This window comes from Ranitomeya imitator, chromosome 5, assembly GCF_032444005.1.
Source record: "Ranitomeya imitator isolate aRanImi1 chromosome 5, aRanImi1.pri, whole genome shotgun sequence".
Lineage (NCBI taxonomy): Eukaryota > Metazoa > Chordata > Amphibia > Anura > Dendrobatidae > Ranitomeya > Ranitomeya imitator.
This window is the reverse complement of record NC_091286.1, coordinates 517,567,560-517,590,035: the sequence shown is the minus strand read 5'-3', so window position 1 is coordinate 517,590,035 and position 22,476 is coordinate 517,567,560. Positions and strand designations below refer to the sequence as shown.

At 42.1% G+C, this 22,476-nt stretch overlaps 1 protein-coding gene across 2 annotated transcripts in view; it reads right to left on the bottom strand.

The window, feature by feature from the left end:
- Nucleotides 1-22,476, bottom strand: part of LOC138638317 (glutamate-rich protein 6-like) — a 113,001-nt gene that overhangs the window by 24,493 nt on the left and 66,032 nt on the right. For both annotated transcript variants that reach the window (XM_069727526.1, XM_069727525.1), the window contains 3 exons: nt 20,660-20,811; nt 14,146-14,231; nt 10,821-10,976 (listed from right to left, as the gene is read on the bottom strand). In XM_069727526.1, the coding sequence (XP_069583627.1) occupies nt 10,821-10,976; nt 14,146-14,231; nt 20,660-20,811 (394 nt within the window). The remainder of the gene's footprint in view (nt 1-10,820; nt 10,977-14,145; nt 14,232-20,659; nt 20,812-22,476) is intronic.

The following is a 22,476-nucleotide window of genomic DNA, read 5'->3' as shown; positions in this document are numbered from 1 at the left end:
CTGATATAAGGAGGCTCTGTAGAAAAATGGTTGCTATTAGTGATGAGCGAGTATGCTCATTGCTCGGGTTTTCTCGAGCATGCTCAGGTGGTCTCAGAGTATTTGTAACTGCTCGGAGATTTAGTTTTCGTCACCTCAGCTGAATGATTTACAGCTACTACACAGCTTGAATACATGTGGGTATTCCCTAGCAACCAGGCAACCCCCACATGTACTTAAGCTGGCTAGTAGCTGTAAATCATGCAACTGAGGCAACAAAAACTAAATCTCCGAGCAGTTATAAATACTCGGAGACCACCCGAGCATGCTTGAGAAAACCCGAGCAACGAGTAGACTCGCTCATCACTAGTTGCTATTACTAAAGGTTTTGCAGGATATTTTTGTGGAACTCTGGTTAATTAACCCCTTTCTGCCATTAGACGTACAATTCCGTCCATGTGGGGTGGGCCCTACTTCCCAAGGACGGAATAGTACGTCATAGGCGATCGGCCACGCTCACGGGGGGAGCGTGGCCGATCGCGGCCGGGTGTCAGCTGCTTATCGCAGCTGGCATCAGGCACTATGTGCCAGGAGCGGTCACGGACCGCCTCCGGCACAAGAACCCCCGGCACACCGCGATCAAACATGATCGCGATGTGCCGGCGGTGCAGGGAAGCATCGCGCAGGGAGGGGGCTCCCTGCGGGCTTCCCTGAGCCCCCCGCAGCAACGCGATGTGATCGCGTTGCTCCGGGGGTCTCCTACCTTCCTCCCTGCAGCAAGTCCCGGATCCAAGATGGCCGCGGATCTGGGTCCTGCAGGGAGGGAGGTGGCTTACTAAGTGCCTGCTCAGAGCAGGCACTTGGTAACGCTGCAGCACTCTGAGACAGATCGGTGATCTGTCAGAGTGCTGTGCAAACTGGCAGATCATCGATCTGTATTGTCCCCCCCTGGGACAAAGTAAAAAAGTTTAAAACATTTTTTACAAGTGTGTAAAAAAAAAGAAGAAAAAAATATTATTCCCATAAATACATTTCTTTATCTAAAAAAAAAAAAAAACCACAATAAAAATACACATATTTAGTATCGCCGCGTCCGTAACGACCCGACCTATAAAACTGTCCCACTAGTTAACCCCTTCAGTAAACACCGTAAGAAAAAAAAAAAAACGAGACAAAAAACAACGCTTTATTATCATACCGCCGAACAAAAAGTGGAATAACACGCGATCAAAAAGACGGATATAAATAACCATGGTACCGCTGAAAGCGTCATCTTGTCCCGCAAAAAACGAGCTGCCACACAGCAACATCAGCAAAAAAATAAAAAAGTTATAGTCCTCAGAATAAAGCGATGCAAAAATAATTATTTTTTCTATAAAATAGTTTTTATCGTATAAAAGCGCCAAAACATAAAAAAATGATAAAAATGAGGTGTCGCTGTAACCATACTGACCCGAAGAATAAAACTGCTTTATCAATTTTACCAAACGCGGAACGGTATAAACGCCTCCCCCAAAAGAAATTCATGAATAGCTGGTTTTTGGTAATTCTGCCTCACAAAAATCGGAATAAAAAGCAATCAAAAAAATGTCACGCGCCCGAAAATGTTACCAATAAAAACGTCAACTCGTCCCGCAAAAAACAAGACCTCACATGACTCTGTGGACTCAAATATGGAAAAATTATAGCTCTCAAAATGTGGTAACGCAAAAAATATTTTTTGCAATAAAAAGCGTCTTTCAGTGTTTGACGGCTGCCAATCATAAAAATCCGCTAAAAAACCCGCTATAAAAGTAAATCAAACCCCCCTTCATCACCCCCTTAGTTAGGGAAAAATAAAAAAAATAAAAAAATGTATATTTCCATTTTCCCATTAGGGTTAGGGCTAGGGTTAGGGCTAGGGCTAGGGTTAGGGTTAGGGCTAGGGTTAAGGCTACGGTTAGGGTTAAGGCCAGGGTAAAGGCTACAGTTAGGGTTAAGGCCACAGTTAGGGTTGGGGCTAAAGTTAGGGTTAGGGTTTGGATTACATTTGCGATTGGGAATAGGGTTGGGATTAGGGTTAGGGGTGTGTCTGGGTTAGAGGTGTGGTTAGGGTTACCGTTGGAATTAGGGTTAGGGGTGTGTTTGGATTAGGGTTTCAGTTATAATTGGGGGGGTTTCCACTGTTTAGACACATCAGAGGCTCTCCAAACGCGACATGGCGTCCGATCTCAATTCCAGCCAATTCTGCGTTGAAAAAGTAAAACAGTGCTCCTTCCCTTCCGAGCTCTCCCGTGTGCCCAAACAGGAGTTTACCCCAACATATGGGGTATCAGCGTACTCAGGACAAATTGGACAACAACTTTTCGGGTCCAATTTCTCCTGTTACTTTTGGAAAAATACAAAACTGGGGGCTAAAAAATAATTTTTGTGGGAAAAAAAAATATTTTTTATTTTCACGGCTCTGCGTTAGAAACTGTAGTGAAACACTTGGGGGCTCAAAGTTCTCACAACACATCTAGATAAGTTCCTTGGGGGGTCTAGTTTCCAATATGGGGTCACTTGTTGGGGGTTTCTACTGTTTAGGTACATTAGGGGTTCTGCAAACGCAATGTGATGCCTGCAGACCATTCCATCTAAGTCTGTATTCCAAATGGCGCTCCTTCCCTTCCGAGCCATCCCATGCGCCCAAACGGTGGTTCCCCCCCACATATGGGGTATCAGCGCACTCAGGACAAATTGCACAACAACTTTTGGGGTCCAATTTCTCCTGTTACCCTCGGGAAAATACAAAACTGGGGGCTAAAAAATAATTTCTGTGGGAAAAAATTTTTGTTTTATTTTTACGGCTCTGCATTATAAACTTCTGTGAAGCTCTTGGTGGGTCAAAGTGCTCACCACACATCTAGATAAGTTCCTTAGGGGGTCTAGTTTCCAAAATGGTGTCACTTGTGGGGGGTTTCAATGTTTAGGCACATCAGTGGCTCTCCAAACGCAACATGGCGTCTCATCTCAATTCCTGTGAATTTTGCATTGAAAAATCAAACGGCGCTCCTTCCCTTCCGAGCAATCCCATGCGCCCAAACAGTGGTTTACCCCCACATATGGGGTATCAGAGTACTCAGGACAAATTGTGCAACAACTTTTTGGTTTCAATTTCTTTCTCTTACCATTGGGAAAATAAAAAATTGGGGGCGAAAAGATAATTTTTGTGAAAAAAAAATTATTTTTTATTTTTACGGTTCTGCATTATAAACTTCTGTGAAGCACTTGGTGGGTCAAAGTGCTCACCACACCTCTAGATAAGTTCCTTAGGGGGTCTAGTTTCCAAAATGGTGTCACTTGTGGGGGGTTTCAATGTTTAGGCACATCAGTGGCTCTCCAAACGCAACATGGCGTCCCATCTCAATTCCAGTCAATTTTGCATTAAAAAGTCAAATGGCGCTCCTTCACTTCCAAGCTCTGTCATGCGCCCAAACAGTGGTTTACCTCCACTTATGGGGAGCGGCGTACTCAGGACAAATTGTACAACAACTTTTGGGGTCCATTTTTTCCTGTAACCCTTGGTAAAATAAAACAAATTGGAGCTGAATAAATTTTTTGTGAAAAAAAGTTAAATGTTAATTTTTATTTAAACATTACAAAAATTACTGTGAAACACCTGAAGGGTTAATAAACTTCTTGAATGTGGTTTTGAGAACCTTGAGGGGTGCAGTTTTTAGAATGGTATCACACTTGGGTATTTTCTATCATATAGACCCCTCAAAATGACTTCAAATGAGATGTGGTCCCTAAAATAAAATGGTGTGGTAAAAATGAGAAATTGCTGGTCAACTTTTAACCCTTATAACTCCCTAAGAAAAAAAAAATTTTGGGTTCCAAAATTGTGCTGATATAAAGTAGACATGTGGGAAATGTTACTTACTAAGTATTTTGTGTGACATATCTCTGAGATTTAATTGCATAAAAATTCAAAGTTGGAAAATTGCGAAATTTTCAAAATTTTCGCCATATTTCCGTTTTTTTCACAAATAAACGCAGGTAATATCAAAGAAATTTTACCACTATCATGAAGTACAATATGTCACGAGAAAACAATGTCAGAATCACCGGGATCCGTTGAAGCGTTCCAGAGTTATAACCTCATAAATAGACAGTGGTCAGAATTGTAAAAATTGGCCCAGTCCATAACATGCAAACCAACCTTGGGGGTAAAGGGGTTAAACCTGAAAGGCTACACTTGAATTGCATTTCATGTGTTTCTTTTTAAATCCAAAATAGAGACATGCAGATCTGAAAGCACGATGATTCGGTCACTGTCCAAATATTTCTAGACCTAACTGTATGTGCATAATATATACCGTATTTTCTGGTGTCTAAGATGACTGGGCGTATAAGGCGACCCCCAACTTTTCCATATAAAATATGGAGTTTGGGATATACTCACCATATAAGACGGGGGTCTGTTATGATTTGGTGGCCTTGGAGCAGCATGAGACGTACTCTGGAGAAGGTGGTCCCTGTACTGACCGCAACCCCTGAACCTACAGTAGCAACGCAACTAAAAGCAGCCGTGGGGGGTAACTAACTCTCCCTAGACCCCTCGGCACAGCCTAAGATCTAACTACCCCTAAAGACACAAACCTATCTTGCCTCAGAGAAAATTCCCAAAGGATAGCTCCCCACAAATATTGACTGTGAGAGGAGAGGGAAATAACATACGTAGAAATGAAATCAGAATTTAGCATAGGAGGCCATACTAGCTAAAAAGAAAGAATAGAACAGACTACTATGCAGTCAGTATAAAAACACTAGAAAATATCCACTGCAGAAAATACGGATCACCACATCTGACTAAAGACATGGGGGGTATATCTGCATCTCCAGAGAAATAGCTAGGCTGCAAAAAATCCTTCACAGACCAAGCTGGACAAGACAAAAACATGAAAATGCACAGAATTATAAGGTCCACTGCAGGTGGACAGCAAAAACAAAGCCAGGACTTATCTTTGTAGAAAAGCACAGCAAACTGGAGAGACCAGCAGGGAAGTGAATCCTTCAAGAACAATGGACAACTGGCACTGACTAAAGGATCCTGCAAAGCTATATACCCCAGTCCGTCCTGCAATTAGTAGATACACATGTCCACTCCTGCAATCCAGACACAACTGCATTACCCTCTACAAACACCGGAGGGAGCCCAAAAGCTGAATTCACAACAGTACCCCCCCCCTTGAGGAGGGGTCACCGAACTCTCACCAGAGCCCCCAGGCCGATCAGGATGAGCCTGATGAAAGGCACGAACCAAATCAACGGCATGGACATCAGAGGCAGAAACCCAAGAAATATCCTCCTGGCCATAACCCTTCCACTTGACAAGGTACTGAAGCTTCCGCCTCGAAAAACAAGAATCCAAAATCTTCTCAACAACATATTCCAACTCCCCATCGACCAATACAGGGGCCGGAGGATCAACAGAGGGAACAACGGGCTCCACATATTTCCGCAATAAAGATTTATGGAAGACATTATGAATAGCAAACGAGGCCAGAAGCGCCAGGCAAAAGGACACAGGATTAATAGTCTCAGAAATCCTATAAGGACCAATAAATCGAGGCTTAAACTTAAGGGAAGAAACCTTCATAGGAACATGACGGGAAGATAACCAAACCAGATCCCCAATCCGAAGCCGGGAGCCAACACACCGACGATGATCAGCAAAACGTTGAGCCTCCTCCTGAGACAACACCAAATTGTACACCACATAAGCCCAAACCTGCTGCAACCTGTCGACCACAGAATCCACACCAGGAAGGTCAGAAGGCTCAACCTGCCCAGAAGAAAAACGAGGATGAAAACCAAAATTACAAAAAAAAGGCGAAACCAAAGTAGCCGAACTAGCCCGATTATTAAGGGCAAACTCGGCCAATGGCAAAAAAGCCACCCAATCATCCTGATCAGCAGACACAAAGCATCTCAAATAGGTCACCAAGGTCTGATTAGTTCGCTCAGTCTGGCCATTTGTCTGAGGATGAAATGCAGATGAAAAAGACAAATCAATGCCCAGCTTGGCACAAAAGGCCCGCCAAAACCTAGAAACAAACTGGGAACCTCTGTCGGACACAATATTCTCCGGAATACCATGCAAACGGACCACATGCTGAAAAAACAATGGAACCAAATCAGAAGATTTGGAACAGCAAGGCTTAGCCCGCGCACAAATCCCACAGGACTGCACAAAAGAACGCACATCCCGCGACAAAGAAGGCCACCAAAAGGACCTCCTAACCAAATCTCTGGTACCAAAAATCCCAGGATGGCCAGCCAACACAGAACAATGAACCTCAGAAATCACTTTAGTAGTCCATCTATCAGGAACAAACAGTTTTCCCACAGGACAGCGGTCAGGCTCATCAGCCTGAAATTCCTGAAGAACCTGTCGCAAATCAGGGGAGATGGCAGAAAGAATCACCCCTTCCTTCAAAATGCCGACCGGCTCAAGAACCCCAGGGGAATCAGGAAAAAAACTCCTAGAGAGGGCATCCGCCTTAACATTCTTAGTACCAGGAATGTACGAGACCACAAAATCAAAACGGGAGAAAAACAGGGACCATCGAGCCTGTCTAGGATTCAGCCGTTTGGCAGACTCGAGGTAAATCAGATTCTTATGATCGGTCAGGACCACAATACGGTGCTTGGCCCCCTCAAGCCAATGTCGCCACTCCTCAAATGCCCACTTCATAGCCAACAACTCCTGATTGCCGACATCATAATTGCGTTCCGCAGGCGAAAACTTCCGAGAAAAGAAGGCACACGATTTCATCAAGGAACCATCAGAATTCCTCTGAGACAAAACGGCCCCTGCCCCAATCTCAGACGTGTCAACCTCAACCTGAAATGGAAGAGAAACATCTGGCTGATGCAACACAGGGGCAGAAGTAAATCGGCGTTTAAGCTCCTGAAAGGCAGAAACAGCCGCAGATGACCAATTCGTCACATCAGCGCCTTTCTTGGTCAAATCGGTCAGAGATTTAACCACACTGGAGAAGTTGGCAATGAAACGACGATAAAAATTAGCAAAGCCCAAGAATTTCTGAAGGCTCTTCACAGATGTGGGCTGAATCCAATCATGAATGGCCTGAACCTTAACCGGATCCATTTCTATAGATGAGGGAGGAAAAAATGAAACCCAAAAAAGAAACCTTCTGCACTCCAAAGAGGCACTTTGACCCCTTCACAAATAAAGCATTATTACGGAGGATCTGAAATACCATCCTGACCTGTTTCACATGAGACTCCCAATCATTGGAAAAAAATCAAAATATCATCCAAATATACAACCATGAATTTATCAAGATAACTCTGAAAGATATCATGCATAAAGGATTGGAACACAGATGGGGCATTAGAGAGTCCGAATGGCATCACAAGGTATTCAAAATGGCCTTCAGGCGTATTAAATGCAGTTTTCCATTCGTCACCCTGCTTGATACGAATAAGATTATATGCCCCTCGAAGGTCAATCTTAGTAAACCAGCTAGCCCCCTTAATCCTAGCAAACAAATCAGTAAGCAAAGGCAAGGGGTATTGAAATTTGACCGTGATCTTATTCAAGAGGCGATAATCAATACAGGGTCTCAAGGAGCCATCCTTCTTAGCAACAAAAAAGAACCCTGCTCCCAACGGTGAAGAGGATGGCTGAATATGCCCTTTCTCCAAAGACTCCTTAATATAGCTCCGCATGGCGGTATGTTCAGGCACAGACAGGTTGAAAAGTCGGCCCTTAGGGAACTTACAACCTGGAATCAAATCAATAGCACAATCACAGTCCCTATGCGGTGGAAGGGAACTGGACTTGGGCTCATCGAATACATCCTGGAAGTCAGACAAAAACTCAGGAACTTCAGAAGAGGGGGAAGAGGAAATTGACATCAAAGGAACCTGATCATGAACCCCCTGACAGCCCCAACTAGTCACAGACATGGATTTCCAATCTAACACCGGACCATGTAGCTGCAACCATGGAAAACCCAGCACAATATCATCATGCAAATTATGCAACACCAGAAAACGACAATCTTCCTGATGGGCTGGAGCCATGCACATGGTCAGCTGTGTCCAAAACTGAGGTTTATTTTTAGCCAACGGTGTAGCATCAATGCCCCTCAAAGGAATAGGGCTCTGCAAAGGCTGCAAGGGAAAACCACAACGTCTGGCAAATTTTAAGTCCATTAAGTTCAGAGCGGCGCCTGAATCCACAAATGCCATGACAGAAAATGATGATAATGAGCAGATCAAGGTCACAGATAACAGAAATTTAGGTTGTACAGTACTGATGGCAACAGAACTAGCGATTCTCTTAGTACGCTTAGGGCAATCAGAAATAACATGAGCAGAATCGCCGCAGTAAAAACACAACCTATTCTGACGCCTGAATGTTTGATGTTCAGCTCTAGACAAAATCCTATCACACTGCATAGGCTCAGGGCTCCGCTCAGAAGACAACGCCACAGTGTGCACAATTCTGCGCTCGCGCAAGCGCCGATCAATCTGAATGGCCAGAGACATTGAATCACTCAGACCAGCAGGCGTGGGGAACCCCACCATAACATCTTTAACGGATTCAGAAAGACCCTTTCTGAAAATTGCCGCCAAGGCATCCTCATTCCATTTAGTCAGTACAGACCATTTTCTAAATTTCTGGCAATACAATTCTGCCGCTTCTTGACCTTGACACAGGGCTAACAAGATTTTCTCAGCCTGATCCACAGAATTAGGCTCATCATACAACAACCCCAATGCCTGAAAGAACGAATCAACATTAAGCAAAGCAGGATTGCCAGATTCCAGGGAAAATGCCCAATCCTGTGGGTCACCACGCAGCAGAGATATGATGATTTTAACCTGCTGAATAGTATCACCAGAAGACCGGGCTCTTAATGCAAAAAACAGTTTACAGTTATTTTTGAAACTCAAAAATTTGGATCTGTCACCAAAGAATAAATCAGGAGTGGGAATCTTAGGTTCTAAGGCAGGAGTCTGAACAATGAAATCTGAAATCCCCTGTACCCTAGCAGCAAGCTGATCCACCCGAGAAACTAACTCCTGAAGATTCATGTTAATACTAGACTCCGTAGCCACCCAGAGGTAAAGAGGGAGGAACAGACCAAACAGGCTGAGGAAAAAAAAAATGGCTCAAAATCTTTCCACCCTTCTTCTGAGATGCAATTAACTCATTGTTGGCCAGTTGTACTGTTATGATTTGGTGGCCTTGGAGCAGCATGAGACGTACTCTGGAGAAGGTGGTCCCTGTACTGACCGCAACCCCTGAACCTAGCAACGCAACGAAAAGCAGCCGTGGGGGGTACCTAACTCTCCCTAGACCCCTCGGCACAGCCTAAGATCTAACTACCCCTAAAGACAGAATCAGGAAACCTATCTTGCCTCAGAGAAAATTCCCAAAGGATAGATAGCCCCCCACAAATATTGACTGTGAGAGGAGAGGGAAATAACATACGTAGAAATGAAATCAGAATTTAGCATAGGAGGCCATACTAGCTAAAAAGAAAGAATAGAACAGAGTACTATGCGGTCAGTATAAAAACACTAGAAAATATCCACCGCAGAAAATACGGATCACCACATCTGACTAAAGACATGGGGGGTATATCTGCATCTCCAGAGAAATAGCTAGGCTGCAAAAAATCCTTCACAGACCAAGCTGGACAAAATAAAAACATGAAAATGCACAGAACTATAAGGTCCACTGCAGGTGGACAGCAAAAACAAATGTTCCGTCCTGCAATTAGTAGATACACATGTCCACTCCTGCAATCCAGACACAACTGCATTACCCTCTACAACCACCGGAGGGAGCCCAAAAGCTGAATTCACAACAGGGGTCATCTTATACGCCCAGTCATCTTATACGGCATGTGCAGTACGGATGGTTCCCAGGGTCTGGAAGAGAGGAAATTCTCCTTCAAGCCCTGGGATCCATATTCATGTAAAAAAAAGAATAAAAATAAAAAATATGGGATATACTTACCCTCCGACGGCCCCCGGCTCTCAGCTGTGCAAGCGGCGGCCTCCGTTCCTAAGGATGCATCGAGTGAAGGACCTTAGATGACGTCACGGTCACATGACGTCATCTAAGGTCCTTCGCTCGATGCATCCTTAGGAACGCGGGCCGCCGCTTGCACCGCTGAGAGCAGGGGGCCGTCAGAGGGTAAGTATATCCCATATTTTTTATTTTTATTCTTTTTTTTTTTTTTTACATGAATATGGATCCCAGTTCCTGAAGGAGAGTCTCCTCTCCACCAGACCCTGGGAACCATCCAGGACCGCTCCCTGCACACGCCGTACCCGGTGTATAAGACGACCCCCGACTTTTGAGATGATTTTCAGGGGTTAAAAAGTCATCTTATACGCCGGAAAATACGGTATATATATATATATATATATAATATACTGTATGTATATATATATATACTGTATATTCATATATATAATATAGTATTTTTAGTATGTGGATGTCTTTTATTGCTTACAGCTTGTTCACTTCCAAGAAATGCTATTTTCATGATCATCAGCAACACACCACAATCTTTGAGTTGGCCGCTTATGGTAACACACGCATTGGAAGGTGGCCAGCTCAGTTAATATTAGCAGCAGAGCTGTGAATGTGCAGGGAGCGACTCTTATTAATATCTCAGCAAATTAGCCTTAGCAGACTGGTCTATTGACTTTAATTACATCAAGCCCTACTACCTGAAAAGAATCATAATGCTGACAGGACCGTTTGGCTCATTAGGTAAGATGCACATGTGGACTATGTAAGCTAAAAGTAGGGTGGCACATACCATACATTCTTGTTTAGGTGGTAGCAGGTAGCTTTCCCAGAAGATCCAAATACCGCTAGGATGTCTGCGCTGTGCTCTCTGTCTTCTTGAACAATGCAGACTGATTCTTTTACTTTACTTGGAATAATAATGATGGCCAGATTACCCGACGGATAGCTGCAAGATAAGGCCAATAACCAGTAATCTTATTGGCACATATTTGTGACTGCATGATACACAGATATTCTATGCAGCCTCCAGGCTGGCGGGAGAGAATATTCTGCTGCTGTGCTTCCCCGCTAATTGGTATGTATAAAATAATTACTACATGCTATCACATACAGTAGGTTTATTTGCCAACTTTTTGGGGGACAAAAACATTGCTGCAAAACAATAGCTGCAAGTAGTGAAACATGAAACACACTACAAATAGTGGCCTTTTATATGGTGTTTTTCTAATCCAAATTAAGTGCATATTTTGACATAGTTACCAACAATGTTGTTGATATTTTGGACATTAAGCCTCATCTGTGGTCCAACCAATGAATGTCTCTCTTCTCAACATCGACCCCCAAAATTTGAATAAAATCAACACCATCTCACCCCCAAATACTCCATTTTTAAATTAATTCCACTTTGATCCCAAGAAATTTTTGACATTGCGAGGACTAATTTTGAAAAATCATGACATGCTTTGGGAAACTGTTAAAAGTATGTTTTGGGTGTTCCTCCTCCCACCCAAAAATGCAGCATCTTTTTGACATGTTCTTTTATCAGGGCTTTCTTCATAAACTTCTCTATAGAAAAAAAAAAGGCGAAAAAAATCCACGTAACATAACCACAAACACAAAAATTGGCATAAAAAGAATGCTTATAAAAAATACATGAAATTCATGCCATTTAAAAAAGGCCACCAAAGTGTATGTGTGAAGGAAGCCTACAGAACTTATAAGGAACCTTCAAAAGGAACCTGTCACCAGGTTTGGCTGATATAAGATACGGCCATCACCTTTCAGGGCTGATATACAGCATTCTATAATGCTGTAGATAAGCCCCGATCTGAGCCGCAAGAGAAGAAAAATACATTTTATTATACTCACCTGCAGGGAGATTCGGTCCGATGGGTGTCACAGGTCCTGGTCCGACACATCCCATCTTCTTGTGATGCCACCCTTCTCCTTGCTTCATGGCTCCCGGAATCATACTCCTGCACAGGAGTTCGTGTTTTCCCTGTTGAGGGCAGAGCAAAGCACTGCAGTGTGCAGGCGTGGGGCCTTTCTGACCTTTCCCGATGCCTGCGCGCTGCAGTACTTTGTTCTGCCCTCAACAGGGAAAAGACGTACTCCTGCGCAGGAGCGTGATGCGGGGAGCCATGAAGCAAGCAGGAGGGCGGCATCACAAAAAGATGGGAGGCGCCGGACCAGGACCTGCGACACCCATCGGACCGGACTGCCCCCGGGTGAGTATAGCAAAACTTATTTTTCTTCTCTTGCAGGTTGGATGGAGGGCTTATCTACAGCATTATACAATGCTGTAGATAAGCCCTGAAAGGCGGTGGCCGTAACATATATCGGCCAAACCTTTAAGTTGTACATGCAGTCCGGTGTTTGAACAGTGTGGAGAAGCTGAGTAGAATAATCGATAATTATGTACAGTGAATGGAATGACTGAACAATGTGTCCAAAAACGCTCATCCATTGTGCATAAAATCGTTTATGCGAATAAAAAAATGTTGATTATTTTTTTAGAATAGTGTAAAGTAAATGGAGAGTGTTTGCTCTTTCAGTTATTGACCATCAAAAAGGAGGTGTGGGAATACAAATCCTAAATAGGTCTGGCTCTCTAGCAGTTGGCGTAGTGGAACGAACGCATATTTGTGTCATATTGGTCCTCATTATTACTCTAAGTACTGTTCATGTACATCCGTGAAATTGATAATCTTATTGCCAATTTGATTAACTGTTCTTTATACACAACAGAAATATTTGTACAGTTCTTTATGAATTCATGTGTTCAATATACTTAGTATCACATATGGGATTTGGACATTGAACACAAATACACTTCAGATATCATCTGTCCGTCTGAGCACGGGCACGACATTTAATGTTACAATGTAACGATCACTGTCCAACCATTTCATTCACGATTCTCATCCTGTCAAACAACTGCCTGACATTATTTGCAAGTTGTGAGTTATCATCCCATCAATCATTGTTTAATCCCTTAATGCTCAAATGACGTATGCATCCATCATTGAGCATGTCAGGGACTTTGGAGTGAGCTCAGAGGAAGAATCCGCACCACAGAAGACAGATGCCGACTACATTATATTACTGACATCTGCCTTCAATGGCAGTAATTGGCAAGCTCACCGATTGATGCTGTTAACCTTTTACACAGCAGCATTTAAGTGCCGCAATTCGGCCCAGACGTTAGTCTGGATGTCCACTGTCCCTCCCGCGACGCAATCGCAGGGAGCTGATGGGTTACTATGAAAGCAAGGGGTCCACTCAACACCCCTGTGCCTGTCATGTGATCTCTCCTGTGATGTCTAGCCTGTGGTTTGGCATCATAGGAGACTGGAAACTAACAAAGTAAAACAGGAAAAAGAGAAAAAAAGCTTTTTAAAAATATGAAAAAATAAATAATGTTTCCAGGTGATTTTTAGTGCAGAATGGACGCAATTAAAACAAAACCCTAAAAAAGTTGTGGATTTTTTTTTTCCGTAATTTCACCTAACTTTTAACTTTTTTTTCCAATTTTTCAGCACATCCTATGATAACATAGATGGTGTCATTCAAAAGTACAATTAGTCCCACAAAAAAACAAAACCTCATATGGCTATGTCGGAGGGAAGAAAAAAAAATTAGGGATCCTGGAAAAATGAAAGCTTAAAAATGAAAAATTGCTTGGTTGTTAAGGGGTTAAACAATTATCTGCTAACAAACCTTAACTAGCGAAGTAATATTTAGGAGCATATATACAGTATACTGTACTTAATTCTCTTATGACACCTCTCTCAACGATAAGCAGTGGAAAACCTGCTGAGGATTTTTCCACACAGGTCAATAAGGCGGCAACAAGCCCCATGGCGGTGCCACAATAACTGCATATTATTTTCTCAGTTGGCATTAAAGCAAAAGATTGTATCTATTTAATGAGAAAAATATTAAACCATGCAAGCAAAGCCACAGGACAAATATGAATAACGCTCAGTGTCTTTATTCCCTACCTGGTGTCGTGCTTATGCCCATTATGAGGAATACCAGAGAATACACGAGGGCTCTACACACTAAGACATTTATCATAATAAAGAAGGCAAAGTTTGGAGTGCAAAGGATACAAAATTTGTGCACTTCCATCTGGAAATACTGTAAGGAATTTCCTCCCTGTCCTGTAGTATTTTTCGACAAATCTTCCTGGGATTATCTGAAATAAAGCATGAAGTATTGTAATAGTATCAACGCATCTAGCTTTCATATTGGCACAACTGCACAAGAGCCATACATGTGACATCTACAAGATAACTAATTGTGGTATAGAGTATTTCAGGTTTGCCATATTATGTTATATAGTCTGTTGCTCCTTCTCACCACCATTATCACCACATGATACATAGATTAGACAAAAAATGTATTATAAAAAGTTTTTTATATATACATTTTTACTGTCCAGATTTTGCAGTGTACTACAGATCTTCACCAACTTGACAAATGCAGAATTATAAATACTGTATGTACCCCTATTCAAAATAGATGTTATTAAAATGGAGGCCTACCTTCAGTTTAAGGAGCCCCAGTTTGGGATTCATTAACTCCCTAGTGGACTACGTTATGTTTACATTCGTCCTTTTAAATACATACAGCTCTGGCAAAAATTAAGAGACCATTGCAAAATGTTCAGTTTGTCTGATTTGTCTCTTTATAGGTATATTTTTGAGTAAAATGTAAATTATTTTATTCTATAAACTTCTGACAACTTGTCTCCGAATTTCCAAGCAATAAATTTTGTTTGTTTTTTTCTGAAAAGGAGAAATGGTCCAAAAAACAAAACAGAACAAAACAGTGCTTTCAGACCTCAAATAATGCAAAGAAATCATTCATATCAGTTCACAATCATTTAGAAACATCAATACTAATGTTTTAACTCAGGAAGAGTTCAGTTTGTGGAATAACCATGATTTTTAGTCACAGCTTTCATGCGTCTTGACATGCTTTCCACCAGTCTTTCACCCTGCTTCTGGAGCAAACATTTAAGCAGTTCTTCTTTGTTTGATGGCTTGTGACTATCCATCATCCTCTTGATTATATTCCAGAGGTTTTCAATGGGGTTCAGGTCTGGAGATTGGGCTGCCCATGACAGGGTTTTGATGTGGTGGTCTCTTAATTTTTGCCAGAGCTGTATATACAATGCCAATTGTATTTGCGCATTATGTAAAGTTAAGTTGGATCTTGAAAAAAGTAATAAGCTCCAGTTATCGTGGTTTGGAATAATTAACGCAATTAGAATGAATGTCTTATCCAGCTTTAAATACTTTTTCCAGACCATAGCCATTTACTTGCCTGCCTCCTTCATTTTACATTTTAAGCTGCTATAACCAGATTTATCTGGGCACAGAAACATCCCAGTTTGTCATATCATTTACAGAGCAAAGCTAAACAGTCAGGTGGGGCGACCATTCCACATTTCCTCCTCTAAAGCTGTGCTTCTTTAGGCACCTGCATCCTAAACTTATTCCATCATAATAGGGCCAAGAAAGGGGTTGAAATAGAAACTTTGCAATATACCGTAAATACATCACTCTGGCAGCAATATGGACAACAATCACTACTCTTACAGACATTAATATCCTCCGATTCCTCACTAAAAACCTTTTGCTTTCCTCCACCTCGGAGATTCACAGGAGGACAGTCAAGCAGTGAGTTCCAACACCTCTTTCCCCTGTTCTTCCGTAATCGGCCCCACATCGCCTTCCCATTTTAATTTAGCTTTCAGGAGATGGTCTCCTATGCAAAACTGTGAGAGCTGCTGATGGATTTTTTAAATTAAACCGGTTGTATATCTTCCCTCCGCTATTGAGTCTAGTAAATAATTTTTCCGCAGCGTTAAACTGAGTGACATATATATTCCTTAGTTGTAGCTATTGAAAGAAGAGGCCGTGAGGCAATCCAAACTCTTGTTAAAGTTTGTTAAAGCTTTTAAGTGTTCTAATTTCTATTAACTGATCTAAAGTCTGAATTCCCCTTGATTTCCAACCTCCGAAACCAGTCAATTTGTCAAACTCCACCAGTTGCTGATTTTACAATAATGGGGTAAAATTAGAGTATACCCTCATCCCTAACAGTGTCTTCCCCATGTTCCACACCTTGTACATCATTGCTAAGGTGAGGGTCTCTCTGTGTACTTAGTGCCCACCTCCAGTACGTATCTGGGCGACACCCATATTTGTCTTGAAGGACAAGACTACAATCCTTGACCATACCTCTCTTTTTTCCCACCCATGAAAATATTGCATCTGTGAATCTATAAAATATTTCCATGGATCTGGAATCTCCAAATCTCCCTCAGTTTTGTCCCTTGCACTTTTGCCCTTGTCTTGCACTATATCAGTTCTCTGAACGATGATTGCACCTTTTTGGAATATGGGAGGGGGATCCAACATGGGGAATTATGATGCAAATACAACAATTTTGGCATCAAAATCACTTTAATGAAATTCCCCCTACCTATTACACAGGTAATTTACACCACACATTTATTTTGGTTCTAGATCTATCCAGTAAGGGGTTAATGTTTAAGACTATATAGTCTTTAATATTACAACCGACCACCACACCGAGATATATAAACTGTTCCACCCCTTGTATCCGAGCTGGTGCAATTATTTCCATATGTGGAAGAGGGTCCAGTGGTAATATAGAGGACTTATCCCAATTGATTTTTTAGGCCTGAACTCTGACCAAACTCCTTTATATCTGTCATTATTGGGCCAAAAGATGACTCTATATCACCCACATACAGTAGCAGGTCATCGGCATACAGACTCAAAAATAATTTTTACATAGACTAAATTTATCTTTATTTCAGATAAACAGTTTTCAAATTTGGGATTTGATTATTCCTCCATATACAAGTAGGTATACAGGTATGTACAATTCCAATGCTCCCATTTAAAGGCATTCCAGACATAATAAATACAGATATAGTAAGCAATATACCTCTCCTTACTATTCGGCCTGCAGAGCATAAAGAATATTGTAAGTACTGCTTAAAATCTGACATAAAGAGTGAACTATGTCAAGAGGATTATTGCAGTCCCAGCCTTTAAGATGATTAAGTTGCAAAGCAAAAAAATATTTCCAAGGGCTGGGGACACTAAATCCTCCTCCAGAGCTTTCTGCATGTCAATTTTGGGATTTACACTTGAAGTTGACCCTTCAGTAGCTGCAGTGTAAGAAAGTGAAGACTATTGGCTCTGTAGTGGCCTTCATTGATCTCCAGTCATCATGATCATTGAACAACTTTGGGGAGAACTCAAATACGCCTTTACCTCTAGACTATAGAGAATTATTAGGATTTGTAGGCTTTTTGTAGATTAAAAAATAAAGGGCTTGATCTATCAGAAAAGACCTCAGATCAGAGGTGTAGCTAGGGATTCGGTTTGGGGAAGGGGGGGGGGGGGAGGGGGCAAAACTTCTGAGAGTGCCCCTAACCAGGTAACCTTGATTACAACTGTGTGACGTGACGCATCCTAATAGTGGAGGAGAACCTCAGCAGATGGCAGCGATGTTGCTGAAAATCTCTATACAAAGACCAACACTGATATTACCGCCATATGGTCAGTGGTAGATATTAGCCCTACAGAACATATAAGAGATTGCAGCACAGTTATAGATGGTGACTCACAGCTGATGTTCCTTCTGATGGAATCGGTCATTTTTCCCCTCTTTTCCTTCTGGTCCAGACCGACATAACTTCTTCCAGCCAGGACTCGACTGCAGAGATTACAACAAAGACACAATTCACATCTTATAGTTTCAGCCCCTTCCACAATGGGACTATCCCCAACCTGCACAAACTCCTCATCCTGTTGGTACCCCAATGCTGCTGCCGTATGTGACCCTATTACTGCACCTACTGTGTGGTTAGAATATAGTAATGTCATGTGCAAGTGCCCTAGAAAACAGTGCCCACATTTTGCCCCCTACAAAGTAATATTGCCTTGTGTGCCCCTTCGACAGTCAAAGTAGCCTGAGTTCCCCTATAACAATAAGTGCCCACCTTACATTTACAATGTCCCGAGTCTCCCCCTGTACAGCTCCCCTCTGCACAGTATGATGCTCTCTTATACACAGTGTAATGCCCCCTCACTGTATATATACTGACCTCATAGTATTCCCCAAACTGTCTGATGGCTCCAAGACTGTATGATGGCCCGGTCACTGTACTCTCCACACTGTATGATGACCCCCTTGATAGCCTCCATTTAGTATACTGCACCAGAAAGTCCTCAATATAGTATAATGCAATCCCCATAGGCCTCCATATAGTCTAATGTACTCCCCATAGGCTTCCATATAGTATAATGCATTCCCCATAGGCAGACTCTATATTGTAAAATGCATTTCCCATAGGCAGACCCTATATAGTATAATGCACTCCCCATAGGCAGACTCTATATAGTATAAAGCATTCTCCATAGGAGGACTCTCTGTAGTATAATGCACTCCCCATAGGCAAACTCTATATTGTATAATGCACCACCCATATGCAGACTCTATAGTATAATGCACTCCCCATAGGCACACTCTACAGTATAATGCACCCCCCATAGGGAGACTCTATTGCAGTGTTCCCCAAGTCCGGTCCTCAAGAGCCACCAACAGGTCAAGTTTTGAGGATTTCCTTAGTATTGCACAGGTGATAATTGCATCACCTGGACAAGCAAGCATTCAATGACCTGTGCAATACTAAGGAAATCCTTAAAACATGACCTGTTGGTGGCTCTTGAGGACCGGACTTGGGGAACACTGCTCTATAGTATAAGGCACTCCCCATAGGCAGACTCTATAGTATAATGCACCCCCATAGGGAGACTCTATATAGTATAATGCACCCCCCATAGGCACACTCTACAGTATAATGCACCCCCCATAGGGAGACTCTATAGTATAATGCACTCCCCATAGGCAGACTCTATAGTATAATGCACTCCCCATAGGCAGACTCTATAGTATAATGCACCCCCATAGGGAGACTCTATATAGTATAATGCACCCCCCATAGGCAGACTCTATAGTATAATGCACTCCCCATAGGCACACTCTACAGTATAATGCACCCCCCATAGGGAGACTCTATAGTATAATGCACTCCCCATAGGCAGACTCTATAGTATAATGCACCCCCCATAGGCAGACTCTATAGTATAATGCACTCCCCATAGGCAGACTCTATAGTATAATGCACCCCCATAGGGAGACTCTATATAGTATAATGCACTTCCCATAGGCACACTCTACAGTATAATGCACCCCCTCATAGGGAGACTCTATAGTATAATGCACTCCCCATAGGCAGACTCTATAGTATAATGCACTCCCCATAGGCAGACTCTATAGTATAATGCACCCCCATAGGCAGACTCTATATTGTATAATGCATCCCCCATAGGTAGACCCTATAGTATAATGCACTCACCATAGGCAAACTCTATAGTATCATGAACCCCACATAGGGAGACTACATATAGTATAATGCACCCCCATAGGCAGACTCTATAGTATAATGCACCCCCCATAGGTGGATTCTATAGTACAATGCACCCCCAAAGGCAGACTCTATAGTATAATGCACCCCCCAAAGGGAGACTCTATAGTATATGCACCCCCATAGGCAGACTCTATAGTAAAATGCACCCACCATAGGCAGACTATAGTATAATGCACCCCCCATAGGCAGACTCTATAGAATAATGCACCTCCCATAGGCAGAGTCTACATAGTATAATGCATCCCCCATAGGCAGACATCCAGCTCCCTGCAGTTAGGCAGTGGAGAGAATGACGTAGGAAGTCATTCCCTCTGAACAGAATAGAGCGGACGAGAAGCAGCTGCTCTGTTGATGTGACCTCACAGGAAGCCACACAATCACCGGCAGGAGAGGTTTGTGACTACTCTGAGCTGGCAGAGATTGGCGCCGGACAGAACAAACGGGTAGTTACTGCCTGTAAGAAAAAAATAAAATAGTCCAGGATAACCCCCTAATATATCTTATCAGAGTATGTATTTCTATTTCTATTTATGAGAGTTCTTCTCCTCCATCTGCCTCCTGAACTCATCATTCACTCTAAAAACAGTTGTCTATATGAGCATGTAGGTCATTGGAAGAATAAAATGTTGCATTGATATCTGCAATCCAAAGTTTTATTCTAGAGAAATCTGTGCCTTTATCATTATTATTATCTAAATGAGCTGTTAAGATCTATAGGCAGGACACAAATCTCTCCAAGAATATGCCTCCAGAGCTTATTATACATTAAAGGGGAGTTACCAGTGTGAGACATGTAATGACTGACAGTCTGCCCTCCTGATCTACATGTCTCACACTGGTAACTCCCCTTTCATTTAAAATGATCTCTGGAGGCAGATTCTCAGGGAGATCAGTGTCCGGCCCATAAATCTTAACAGCTCATATTAAGGAAAATGTGGATTTCTCTGGATTAAGCCTTAGAACTGCAGATATCAAGGTATCATATTTTTCAACTTTCTATGACCTGCATGCCCATATAGACAGTTTAAGAGCGTTGATCCCACTAACAGATTCCCTTTAATACTACAAAGTAATCGAGAACTTACCGTATCATTAGTGAAGTCATATAAGGTTGCCTCTTGATCAAAAGATTCTGCATCAGAAGTTACTTCTTCATTATCTGGAGGAACTGTCCAGTTGTCTCCAGCAGGAGGGGCATTGGACAACTGGTAGGAAATGGTTTTCATGGGCCTCCCATCTGTCATTAAAAGGTAGACCATCAAATACTGTGCATCCATTGTCATATAAGACATACCTTTATTAATAATTGCAGAGAACTTTTCTTGAGGTTCCATAACTAAATGGTTCTCTTTGATCCTGTCAGAATACTGACAAAGTCAACTTTTCTTATTTTGTCTTATCTAAAGACAGTTTGTGGTACAGGCTTTATAGAGGACAGGCATATGTAGTTTTACACTAATTAATAATATACGACAATAAAAAGTTATATAAATGTTGTCTGGTCTCACAAAGTAGAGTCATTGACAGCTCTCCCTTAAAATCACATAGGCAACATTTTACAGTACGTCTAAGCTGTGTGGCATCCTCTCTCCCCTATGCTGTCTTCAGATGTACAGTTGCAATCAAAATCAATCAACCCCCCATGCAAATTCGATTTAGTAGCACAATTTCAAACTTTTTGCGCTTCACAATAAATCAAGCAAACAAGAACAATTTAAATAGTGCAACACAACTAATAAAAGTGGTTTCTCCAAATTCATCACAAAATTCCACTTGTAATGAATACTGCACTTTGAGACTTATTCTACACGATTATTAACAGAGTCTACAGTACTAATTAAAGAACCCTTTAGCTGTTATGATCTGCTGCAAATGTGATGTATTGTCAGACATCAGATTCTGGCAGTGTCCCTGAGGTATCATCCCATTCATACTGGAAAATGGCCTCCAATTCGCTAATATTCTTGAGTTGCGTACACCAACATCGTTCTTCAAGCCCACCAAAGATTTTCTGTGGGGTGAAAATCAGGCAGTTGAGGACCTCTCCAGAATTTTCCAGGACGTCTGAAACCAAACCTTGATGGACTTTGGGGTATACTTGGGATCATTGTTCTGCTGGAAGGTCTAATGACAGTTCAGCTTCCTCGCAGAAGGGTGATGCTTTCTCCTAAGATTCCCTGATACTCGGTTTAATTCAGATTGTCCTCCACATGCTGCAGGTTTCCAGTGCTAAAAGAAGCAAAGCAGCACCAGAGCATCACAGAGTCACTGCCATTATTCAGTGTAGTCAGGTTGTTCTTTTCAGCATATGCTTCATTCTTCTACTCCTCCAGACTAAACGATGATCCCTAGATTTGAAATATTCCAATTTTGTTTCATCGTTCCACAGAACAGAATTTCTAAACTAACGTTTCTGGTGCTTTTTGGGTCAATAGAGGTGCTGGTTTTGGAGTGCAGACACTGAGACCTTCAGAATTTATTATATGCTCTACTATGCAAACTGAAACCTCAATGCCTGCTGCCAACAAGTCTTATTGCAGGTATATTGCAGTCACTTGAGGGTTTGGGATCTCCTACCCCCTCAGAATCTGGTGGTGATAACCTCCTCTTTCTGCCAAGTAGTATAACCAGTGTTCTTATAGCTTTGATCTCGTATCTCTAGGTAAATTCGATGTGTTTGTACAAGGCAAAGATTTTAGCTCATAACATTTTGAACCATTCTCCAGACAATTCAAAATTACTAGTGAACTGCAGGCCTCTGCCTCTGCCCATGAGGAATAGTTATTTAATATGTTTGCAGTGGGTCATAACAGCCATAGGTGCTCTACTAAATATTAAAAGTGCTTGTCATGATGGGACTGAATAATAAAGTAACGAAAAGTTGCATTTTTAGTTGAATTTG